This window comes from Mirounga angustirostris, unplaced genomic scaffold, assembly GCF_029215605.1.
Source record: "Mirounga angustirostris isolate CCGP_5_RB_7025 unplaced genomic scaffold, mMirAng1.0.hap1 SCAF_4, whole genome shotgun sequence".
Lineage (NCBI taxonomy): Eukaryota > Metazoa > Chordata > Mammalia > Carnivora > Phocidae > Mirounga > Mirounga angustirostris.
The window spans coordinates 133195863-133208540 of NW_026991712.1; the positions used below are offsets into that span (position 1 = coordinate 133195863).

Here is a 12678-nt window from a genome sequence, read left to right on the forward strand (position 1 = left end):
ATGAAGATAAAAAGGTGATAACCAAATTAGCTGAAGAGTGGATGAGATAGTACAGAGGTGGTATAAATGTAGTTGAATTCTTTTCAGACCACACAAATTGATAAGGATGAATATCTAGTTGATTCTAAAATACAGGAATTAAGTTTCACATGGCCAGATCCAGAAAAGCTAAATTTCAAACTTATCTCCTCTTTGTCATGTTTATAAAAGTGTTTCCTATAAAGGTTTTAATCCAAACACAGAAACAAACAAACAAAAAATGGGCTCTAAATCTGATCAAGAATCTTACTGAGATTTGTAGAGTAAAAAAAAAAAAAAAGCTTCATTTAGTCTTTTCTAATGACTCATACAATAAAAGTTTGGGGTAGCCAAAAGAGTGTAGTGAAAATCATATAATGCACTTACTGGCTAGGCCTAGCTGAGTGAGCAAGTTATTCCTTCTGTGTGTATTGGAACTTTTGGAGCTGTATTAATAATTTTAGGCCATGAGGGCATCATTTACCTGTAATTTATTAAATGCAACCCTCATAGTTTGAAAAAGTAGAGAGACTTATTTATATTTTAGGGGGAAAATGCACTTATCAGAGAAGATCTAATCAGTTAAAAAGACATAGAATTTAGTAATTCCAAAAAATCCAAACCACACTGGCAATTACCAATAACCTTGAAATACCTCCACTGTAATCTCCTTTGGGGCTACAGGCCACTTGTGTTCATATTTTTCTTTCACAGTTTGCTCCGTGTTAGCAGTTGGATTTGAATTCTCAACACGCACTCCATGGCTTGGCTTACCCACCAGATTTTGAACAGATTTTACCATATTCTTTAAATCCTCTGGATAAGGAGTTGGATATCGTTTTAGGTTTATTTCAACCTAGAAGTTTATAAAAAGAAATTTAACATAAAAATACCTTCGGCAAACATGTTCACAAAACTACTCCATTTTATGTGCAGTAGCAAAACCAAATGCAATATAGTGAGTGTTGAGCTGACTGAGAAACTGTATTGTAGAGTAGAGCACATTCTGCCCTCACAGGGCTTCTTCCCACCCTGTCCACCTTCTAGATTAAAAAGCATTTTTGGGTTATATTCTATCTTTAGACCTACCCTGCAGATGGTTGAAATAGCACTAGGTCAAACATATAAGTAACTGGTAATCTGAAGATTTTAAGCGTTACTATCAGCTGCTTTTATACTTTAGAGGCTGTTCTTTCCCTATCTTAATTATTTATAAGTAATTATTTTCATGTTAAGGATATCTTTGGAATATCAATGTAGATGATAAGAGGAGACCCCAAAAGATTTAGAGTTTATCATGGATTAAAAAAATGGGGAACTGACAGTATCTGCTACCAAATATGCATCAGCTCTATGTTAATTAGCATGTTATATCAAAAGGTCAGGGAGCTAATTCTTGTTAATACCTAAAAAGAATATGCTTCAGGGTGGCTTTTATATTTAGTGTTTGCCCTAATAAAGCAACATGTTTTGTAGGTAATGTCTTAAAATAAAAAGAAATTTAAAAATTGAGGAGATTTTCTAAGATATTCTAGATAAACATGTAAATTTTGGCTTGTATTGCCCAGATATTTATTTCCATTCTTGAATTCATTTTTGTTGTATCGATCTGACTTTGGGGAACATATATATTAATGATTATTCTTCACATTTAATTTAGAGAGAGAAAATATGAGACACTTCCATATAGAAAATCCCATTATCAGAATATTTAAAATATACGTAAATTGGAATAAATACAAATTATCCATGCTGATTAAAAGGGAGTGGGAAGGAAAACAAGGAGCAGATTTATTTGTCCTGGCTTATTCCAACCGTCATGCCTTTTGCATCTGAGTAGAACCAACTTTACAAAATGGAATGGTTTATGTGATTGCGGTGAGTATGTGTCTGTGGAAAGTGTGTGTGGGGGTAGGTTGGGAGGAAGGGAGAAGAAAGCAAAGCTGAAGAAGGAAGGAGTGGGAATGAGAGGAAAGGAGAAAGGGGGGGAGGGGCACACACATACCCACCCACCAACACCCATGTAATTCATGGGATGTAAGAATGGGATGTATGATGGTGGTATAGATCTGAGGATTATAAATATGAATTCAAACACTTTTGCTCATCTGCAGTTTTAGCAAATCCACCAACTTTGTTATATTTATTCTTCCCTGTGGCTCATTTTCCATATCAAATACTGGGATTGGACTCCACTTGATGACTTCTAACATTCCTTTCAGTATTAAACAATCAAAATTATTTTTCCAATAAATTTTTGGAAAGCTGAGGAAAAACCAGATAATCTTGCTAGTATAAATATTGTTGTAGTCTTTTATACTCCCAAACAAATAAGAATGAAATTAATAATATATAGAAATAAAGCTACAAAAATATAACCCAAGAAAAAGTTAGACTTCTCAGAAAAAAAGTGTAAGTTGTTAGAATGTAATATAAATAAAGTTCAGGGTACTTAATTTATAATGTATTCTTAAATAAACATAAAAAGAATGATATCCATGCTAGACAAAGTCCATTGGGATGCATGCATTCTTGGATCTGCTGTTTAAGTTGGTATTAGAAATGTTGATCACAAATTAAATCTAAATTTTAAATTATATTGTTGAACTCATTTAAAAGTACTTGAGAGCAAAGGGCTAAAAGTCAAAAAACTACATTTAAAAAAATATAGATTGTAGAGTGGTATGGCCATCATGCCAATTAAGAACATCTTTTAATTTTTAATAACCAGTGGTATATGAATGAAAAATAATTTTCATGTAGGGCAATAGATTAAAATTCTATGTACCTTAAAAAAATCTTCAATGCTAAAATTACACTTATAAATTGAATCAAAAGCAAAAAAAAATGTGAAGTGTTCTTCTTTAATTGAATTAAATTCCACATTGAATAATGTAATCTGTTTTTTGTAGATGCTATGTCTCATCTGACACAATTAGATGACTATTTACTAATGACCACAGTGCCAATATTTTCTGGTTATTTTATAAGCAAGTTAATGTGATATTTTGGTCATATCACTAGAATATGTTTGGGTTCTTTATCTCTGAAAAATATTTAAATTTGGAAACAAAAGCAGATTTGTCAAGCTAATGAAGCTTAAGCTTTAGAGCCTTTCACCTGCATAAGCTTTTTCCAAAGCCTTGTGAGGGGCCCTACTTTTTTATTTACATGGTTATTTCATATTCTTTTCCTTAAAGAGGCCCTTCTCCAAACTGTGGGAAGTTCAGGTCTTATAAAACTTGGATTTGTTCCATCTAGACAATAAGCTCCTTGCTTCCCATTTACTAGTCTACCAACAGAACTTGGTGGACCTGGAGTCAAAAAACCTAAATTTAAGCCACAGATTTACCCCCAACAAGCTATTAGCCACTAATCTTTCTGTCCAGTTTCTGCTTATGTAAAATGGGAATGATAATATCTCCAGTTAATCTAGAGCTAAAATGAGATAATAACTGTGAAAATCTTTTGAAAATGTATAAATTCTATGCAGAGATTAGATACTATTTTCTAAAATCAGATTCTACTTAGGTATTTTTAAAATCTGAATTTTTTTGGCAGTTTAGATTCTACTCTATATACTATATATATATGTAACTCCATACTACCTGTAACTGTTTGGACTTTTTTTCAGATTGTATACAGCACCAACTATCATTTATTCAGTATCTGCCATGTGCCAGGCACATGTACAATATTTAAAAGGATATTTAATTTATTAATAGTTATTTATATAATATATAATACTTATTTCATTGTGTACCATATAGATTTATATATAAATAATAAATGATTATGATTATTAACATTCATTAAACACTTATAATTAATTATAATTAAACATAGTTTAAATTTCATAACCCATTGTAGCACCTGTTCCTGTCTCCCTGAGAATAGGGCTCAGGCAGTGTAGGTTCCTTGCCCAAAGTCATACAGCTATGGGTAGCACTGCCCAAATTCAAACTCAGGTCTTTGACTCCAAAGTTTAGGCTACAGAAGTGTTACTTGGCTCAGGGCTATTCCCTGATATAAGTAAGCACATAGTTGTACAATCCTGGAGAAAAGATAGTGTGTGTAAGTCTAAAATGTAAATTTTATTGAGTTAAATAACAAGATAAATTCAATTTTTAAAACATAAAGCTATTTTATAATTTCTTCTTAAAGGGAACTATAATATTTTATAATTGTTGTTTGTAAGTTCTGTAAAAGCATATTTTATACCCTCCTACAGAGTGTTTTGCCTACGCCTTTCTACTTTTTAATTCTTGTGCGATGCTTCAGAAATGAGAAAACATGATCATAAATATGATTTTATTAATAGTCCAGTCATGCCCAAATAAGAACAGTTTCTTTATATTTCTAAATACATAGGCTAGAAATATTCCCTCATTCTAATATGGGATGGAGAAATAATGTAAATTCATTTATGATATAAATAGGTGGGAAAAAACTGTCAATTGTTCTTACCAAAATGTGTGTATCACTCACCATAAAGTATTTGTTCATTTTACGTATACATTTTATTAAAATGCAAGATTTTCACTGCAATGTTACTTCATTTTAGTTTTAGAAAAATAGAAATGTTTCACAACATTCTATATATTTCAGATCTAAAAAAAGTGCAGTAAATGCAAATAGCAGCTGCAAGATGTTGGAGACTCCCAAAAGTTTAGCAATGGAAGAAAAAATTTGTATTAATAGCTAGGGCATTTACAGATGGTATTTTGAATTCTCAAAGAACTGTGGTTTTCTTATATAATGATTAAATTCTAATTTGGTTTGACTGTAAATTCCAGTAAGAGAAGTAATAGTTAATGCTTTGATTACTGATCATTAGGGATCTTATCCTGGGAATTAATCAGAACATTTTACACAGAAAGGAAACCTATAGGAGTTTTAGTTAGGATTCTCAGCTGGCCTTATATTGCAGAAAGAATATAAGACACAGAATAAGAATCTAGTCCATTACATGTGAATGGTAAAGCTTACCAAAAATGCAGGGTTCTTTCCCATCCCATGAAGACATTTTTTTTTTTTCATTGAACTTTTAAACACCCAACCCACTGAGATAAGGAAGCCCTGTTTGCCACAACTCCCAAACCAATCTTCTCTTACAGGAATTCTGATCATCTGTGCCTTCAAATTAGAGGGAAATTGATGCTTTTCAACAGATGTCCATCTTTGTGCTCAAAGTCCACTCTCAACAAATCTCAATTCAAATCTCATGCTATTTTAAAAATCAGGTTTTAGTTACTTAATCTCCCTCTGAATTGATAATACAAAAATGTGTGTATGTGTGGGGGCAATTTAGATTTTATCAATAGTGTCATCAACATTCTGCTCAACTATTGGTATTCCCACACTTTAAAGAAAAAAAATCTTTAAAAATAAAAACATAAATAAAAATGAAGCACCCAACTCAAAAATCATGCCATATATCCCACCATTAGGCACCTCATTATTGGTGTCCCCCCTCCTTGACTTGGTCTCTCCACCCCATTGCCAATGTCAACGAACAAAAAAAATTGAGGTCAAACATTGGCAATTGGATGGTTTCTGTAGGATCAACATTTCTTACCCCAATTCATGCAGAACATACCCCATAAACCACTGTTCCAAGGTTGCCTCTACATGGGGGATTCTCCTACCCCAAACACCTAGGCCTACCTGTCTGCCACTTAGAGAGGGAAGAGTGGTGGATTGTGCTGCAACTGGCAATGGAGTACACATGCTCCTTTCCTGCTGGAGGCCACTTATACAACCCCATGCCAGCTGTGGGTCATTCTGGGGGACGGGCATATCTTGGATCTGCTGATCACACCTGGCCCATGGTGTGCAGCAATCGCCAGACAGTCTGGCAGGTTGGAGAGTAATCCCACGCTGGCCCCTTTCCCAGGGGGCTTGGCAGGAGTGATCCTGTGGGAGAAGGAATCTCCATTTTCTGGGAGAAAGAGGAGCGCTGTAGCAATACTTTCACTTTATCATTTTTCTACTCTTGACTTTTTTTTCACTCTGGGTAATGCACTTAAAACAACCATCAGAAAATTAGTTCAAACTCTTTGTAATGAAACAGTATCAATATCATATGAAGCTAATGGGTCACGATTTTTTCACACAATGCAGCATTCATACTACACTATACGCTCTATAAGTAGGGCATTATACTCTAGTCCACTTGGAAGTTGATGGCAGAGGTCAGTGGTTCCCCCCTAAATTTTATGTAAATGAAAGGTAAAATGGTGTAAATTTAATGGTGCTAAATGTAATGAACCAGAGAAGTGTGATTAATTTAGTGTAAGATTTCTGTATATTCCATTCATCATACTTTCATGATGATTTATTTAGAAGTTTGTTTGTGTTCTAATTTGTCCAATAGCCCAATGGCATTGGAAATATTCAAATTAGTCAAAACCAAGTGTTTGAGATTTTTGAAACACATACTGTTTCACCAAAATATAAATAAATCAAATATAAATAAGCATAAAGAAAATGCAATCTAAAGTATAATGAACCTACTCTGATTATAAACAAACCTGACCACATAACACACAAACGGGGCTTCTAAATAACTGTTTGCATTTTATGTTTTCATTGACACATATACCAGAGTATATTAAGCATACTATTTTCTTATTAGATCCTTTGAATATGGATTTTTAGGACTAAGTATGTAGTTTTTGACATTCAGTGAAGTAAAAGAATGAATCAGAGGTCCAGTATAGAATGCATCATCCATTGGTTCTAGATTTAACATATGAAATCTTAAAAGAAGAACTGAAATGCTATAAAGGTCTTTGTTTAGTTTGGCATTGCTTTTTCCAGAAATTCACAAGTTAAAAAAAATGTTTCTTTGGTTATTAGATAGCACTAACCAAGCATCCAGAAACATTTTTTTAAACTCAAATCTTATCAAAACTATCATTTTGATTTGGGAATCCACTTTGGATTTTCCACAATGATGTAGAGGTAGGCTTTGTCAATTACCTTACTGTCTGAAACTAGTAAGGTTTCAGGGTGCGTTGGTTTAAGAAAAAAGTTTAGAAAATGTGGGAATGAGGGGACAGAAAAGAACACATTACACAATTTAGATCTATTAATAGGATGCACATACAATTACTTAGGCAATTAGTCACTCAGAGTGAGAGCTGTTAGTATTCATGATGGAAAAAGTACACAAATAATACTATAAAAGATTAGAGATTCAAGATGTTGCTCTGATGATAATGTGAAGATCTGATGTTGATAAAATTTTCTCTGCACTTCAAATTTAAATAATGAAAAAATATAGATTTTAAAATTTCACTTTGTTACTTGATTTAAGTTAGTTCCAATAAAGGATTTTACAAAAGATGTTTGAGGTGAAAAAATCGAATATCACCTGCTACTAGGCACTTGCCTCCTTTAAAACTTGCTTTCTCATTTCAGAAAACTGATAAATTCTTCTCAGATACCCCAGAGACATAAAATCTTTCAGATATTTTAAAGCCAATATAACATATTAATCCATGGGCTCTTCCCTAAATGTATTCTTTGGTCTCATATGGCCTGCCTGGTGCCTTGTTTAGTGATTAGAATAAAACCATTTCAGTGTTTCAAAATGTAACAAGGTGCTTAGGTAAAGCCTATCACTCAGATTCGTTTGTTTTGGCTTTCTCTCACCTTGAATCTCTTTCATGTCGTTACTCTGTAAGATGGGGTGGTGTATCAAATTTGCTCAGTCAGAATTGGGACATGAGTCTCATTCTAAAGCACACCACTGCTTCTCAGATTACCATCCTGCTACAATGAAGGAGATGTGAAGATGTAGCTGACCTTCAAGCAGAGGTCACTCAATCTGTCCCAAAATCTATTTTAATCATAACAATGGACAAACAAAAATAATGAGAAGAAAGAAGAAACAAAATGAAAAGTTTCACCTTAACTTTCCCAGCATTTTCATCATCTTCCTTTTTTTCTTCAAATTCAAAGGCAACAGTCATGCGTTGTTGTCTCTGCTCTTCCCACAGTGTAGGGTTAAAGCTGTCACTGTCTGACTGGAAATCTATAGTTAGATTCCAAAGTATTATTGCTTTTTTTTTACATGAAGTGTTATTAATAGAGCTCAGTACACTATGCAAAAAATGGCAATAGGTACTACAAACAAGTACAAAAATTTAAAAAAGGGGAAAATAAAGAGAAAGAAAGAAGGAAAGAAGGGAAAAAAGAAGGAAAGAAAGAGAAGAGAGGGAATAAAATTCCCTTGATATTTGTTTACATGGTTTTTTTACATCTCAATTCAAATTCAGCTTTCCTAATACATATTAATTATATATTGGGATTGGGAAGTTTTCTAGTGTGGAGAACAGGCTCTCCAAAGGATAATAATAATAATAATAATAATAATAATAATAATAATAATGAGAGCTGGACTACACATTTTAAAACATTATTTTTTAAAATCTTCACACTAGCACACCAGTGGTAGTACTAATATATCCTCAGTTTGTTAATGAGAAAACTCTAGGTGAGTTTTAAGAGATTTGCTCAAAGTTTTACAGCTTCTCTGCGTCAATGCAGGATTGTATTCCATGTCTGTGTAAGTACAGAGCCCATACCCATATCTGCAGCCACTAAACTCTATCAGGATTTTATAAAAGATACTACATAACATTGGCTTTTCAGTAAAATGTATGAGATTGCAAGCTTTTCTTTTTAGTGTATGTATGTGGGGGGGGTAATGGAGGGGAGCTTGTTTTTAGGGTAACTTTAAAATTATGGTCTAAAAACTGGTCTAAATATGTCTCGAACAAGGAAAATAAGTGGCTTATAAATCTTTAATTTATATCAAAATGTAGGGTAATAGTAATATCTTCCTTACCAACATTAATTGTGAAGATCACATGAAAACACAATACAAGTACTTAGTTTAGGCTAAATTCTTTCCCAAAAGATGCCCTTTATCATATATTTCCTTCTTTGTTGCAAGGGATTCTGAAAATTCATTTATTATACTTCTGCCTGAAAAGCCAAAGGGTGACTTACTTAAAGTTCAAGAAAATTTTTCTATTACCAACTCGTCTTTCCTCAAAGGAAAACAGAACAAAACAAAACCAGGCTAATTCCTTAACATCATACACCTTGCCTGACTAGATCTACCTCACCCCCTGCAATAAATGAGGGATTTAATCTGCTAGACAGTATCTCAGAAATGACTAGCAAATCTGAGACTCTTCACTTTTCCCTATGTTTTTTTGGAAATGAAATATTTTGGTAATCTAGGGATACTAATATGAAAATATAAGTAAAGTTGTACGAATAAAAACAATCCTTCCTTAAGGTTTTTCTTATAGTATATGTAAACATGGTGCCTTCTCTTGCATAAATTCAAAAGATCAATTTTACTGAAGTCTGAAAAAAAAATGAAAAGTCTTTCCTTTTCCTACTTTTGTAAGTCAAAATGTGAATAAAAATATTCTAAAGTATCCCAAAATGATTCACTTATATTTATAAGTCATAAAGACTAAAGATGTTTATTATAATTATCCCTGAAAATAGATCCATAAACAGATAGTTGCTTTTAAAAGATGCTCTCATTCAAGTCAACTGGGTGGATTTAGTCCATGGGTGCATTAAAGTGGGTTTACTCTTCTAAGAATTACCATTACTGTAAGACTGTAGAAAATATGTGTGGCAGCCTGTTCTGGCTTGGGCTAAGGAGCCTATGCAGAGTTCCAAATGGTAAAGGACAAATCTCTTTTATAAAAATTTTATGAAATTTGTCATCATAAAGGATAGAAGATTTAATTTAAAAAGGGGGGGGGCGCCTGGGTGGCTCAGTTGGTTAAGCAACTGCCTTCGGCTCAGGTCATGATCCTAGAGTCCCTGGATGAGTCCCGCATTGGGCTCCCTGCTAGGCAGGGAGTCTGCTTCTCCCTCTGGCCCTCCCCCCTCTCATGTGCTCTCTCTCTCATTCTCTCTCTCTCAAATAAATAAATAAAATCTTAAAAAAAATTAAAAAAAATTAAAAAAACGGTTTAGGTTTTCAACAAGTATTTCTATCAGAGCTACTGACATCCTTTAGAGCAATTCAACCTGAAAGACAAAGAATGGTCATTATTTTCAAGTCATCTCTTTATGGTTGACTCTTAACATGAAATAATTTGAGGCCAGGGATCACTGGGCAAAATGTTTAAATTGTGTCCATGAAATTGGTGAACACAGAAAATAAAACAGTTCGTTGAACCTTCCTTAAGGTCTGACTCTTAGCTCATTTCAGTTAGCTGGATACTACATTTAGTGAACTAGTCCTATGTCTTGCAATCTACTAAGAGAAGTTGTTCCTAAAAACAAACATTTTCACGTAAAATATGAAGAGGGAGAGTTACATTTTTGGAATCTTATTTAAAACATTATAGTGCACGTTGATTTTGTATCCTGCAACTTTACTGAGTTCATTTATCAGTTCTAGCAGTTTTTTGGTGGAGTCTTTCAAGTTTTCTATATAGAGTATCATGTCCTCTGCAAATAGTGAAAGTTTGACTTCTTCCTTGTTGATTATGGAAGGTAAGATTTAAGCTTAGAGTTAACCCCTGGATGATTTGTATGTGTCGTGTGATTATTTTTATAGCCTTGCCCATGGGCCAGGATTCCTGTCTAGAGATCAGAATAAAATTAATCCCTTTTATTCATTATCATATAAGCATAGGAGAAATTTTTACTGACAATTTACCTTCATCACCACGAGGTTGCTGGGGAAACATATAGTTAGTCAATACTCTTTGCTTTGTTTCTGGATGGGCTTCAGTTTGTAAAGGGATAAGGGCTTTGGACTAGAAGCAAAGAACATATAAATTAGATTAATAAGATAGCAAATATTAAGAATATTACTTTTATAGAAGATAGTGGTCAATAGTCTGGCCTCACTGAGCTGAATGAACAATTAAAAGAAAGGCAAGGAAAAAAGTAATGACATAAGAAAGGATTTCATGAAATAAGACTATTGCTGAGGAATATTCTCAAATTCTAAGGTCTTCATACTGAGAGTCTCTTTTTCTCTAGTATACTCTTTTACAAAACCTATTCATCTTCACTGGCAATGTCAGTTTTAATCTTAAAGAGACCAAGATGTATTAAATTGTTTCAAATAAGTGAGCTTTTGGTGTGGTTCTATATGCTCATTCATTTTCACAAGCTGCTGCCCTAAAAAGACAAATGGAAATTGCTATCACATTCATGCTATTGCAAGATCATCTATGAATTTAATTAGGTTAAAACATAAGCATTTTTTAAGAGATATTTTTGTAACCAAAGACAGAGTCTACATAAAAATAAACAGTTGTACTTTTTGTGTCTGCTCTATCAACAATATATTTCTTATGGATAGTAATATTCCATTCTTTATTATTAATTTGATTTTAGAAATATTATTTCTGAAGGGTGTTTTAGAACTCTGATATTATATGCTATATATATAAATATACTATCTATGTAAATATATTGGAAATGATGATACCTAATGTTTAAAAAATCCACTTATTTCATGACATTTATCAACAGGAGTGAAGCACAAAGGGGATTTGGGATACCAACTTGTCTCATGAAACTGAGTCAGAAACACATTAAATCACTGTTCTAAATAAAAGTTAAATGATGCAGTCACTGTTCAGTTCATTCTCCCACAAGAATAATAAATCATGATATTAGTGGATGTTTTTTCATAATGCAAGACTGTAGCATTGACTGATCCATTAGCATAGCTCACATTGAATCCAAAAATGATTTATTTATAATGATATATTAATGCCTTGAAAAATCTATAGTTCATTGATAAAATTTGAATTTGAATGACAATCTAACTTTTTTACTCAGCAGATGGAAGTAAGTGCTATAATAACTGTAGGAATACAAACATTCTAGCACTTACATTTTGTAGAGATTTATTTTATTTTTTCACAAAAGTAGCCCAATACCTAGAAGTCTGAACAATTCATTTACCAATAATGCTGCTTTTATGCTCAGGAAATAATGATAAGAAACTAAATTCAAGATGATTTGTTTTCATTTGGCTATTCATATTTGGGAATAGGTGTTTCAAAATTTTAGGATTATAAGAAAAAAGTAAAAAAGACTAATAAACTATGTCAAAATTGTCTATCACCAGTTTTTCTCTGGTGGCAAATCAGATGTCTTCAACTGTTTCTTGTTATTTTCCTTATTAAAGTTATTCATTAACACTCAATTACTGATTCAATTATAATCTACTTTTATGAGTATAAAAAATAATACCAAACCAGTTTCACAGAAAGTACTGACAGTAGTTGCAAAAAATATCTGAAAACTTCTTGTATTAAGTTTTACAATTAAGTTGATTATAATTAACAGTATAAAAAAACATGTAAGATAATAATTCCCTCTGTGGGAACTGTGTTAATGATTTTTTATTCTTTACCTTCAGAGATATAATTAGAGAATGTCCCCTGAGGACGTACATGTACTACTTAGAAATCAAAAGGTATGAAAATGATCATTTTGTGTGTTAGATCTCTGAGAATGAAGTAGATGTTAAATCAAAGTATTTAAAGAAGGTGGGGATTATAGGACTCAATATATTGTCTGTAGCAATGAAATACATACTTGAATTGCTATCGTTACAAAAATCTCTCTTCTAGAAGATAAAGAATC

General features: G+C 32.7%; 1 protein-coding gene across 1 annotated transcript in view; it reads right to left on the reverse strand.

The window, feature by feature from the left end:
• Positions 1 to 12678, reverse strand: part of LRRC7 (leucine rich repeat containing 7) — a 959434-nt gene that overhangs the window by 91433 nt on the left and 855323 nt on the right. Inside the window, exons 16-19 of the mRNA XM_064588988.1 lie at positions 10727 to 10826; positions 7935 to 8059; positions 5686 to 5934; positions 674 to 874 (exon numbers count right to left, since the gene is read on the reverse strand). Coding sequence (XP_064445058.1) covers positions 674 to 874; positions 5686 to 5934; positions 7935 to 8059; positions 10727 to 10826 — 675 coding nt within the window. The remainder of the gene's footprint in view (positions 1 to 673; positions 875 to 5685; positions 5935 to 7934; positions 8060 to 10726; positions 10827 to 12678) is intronic.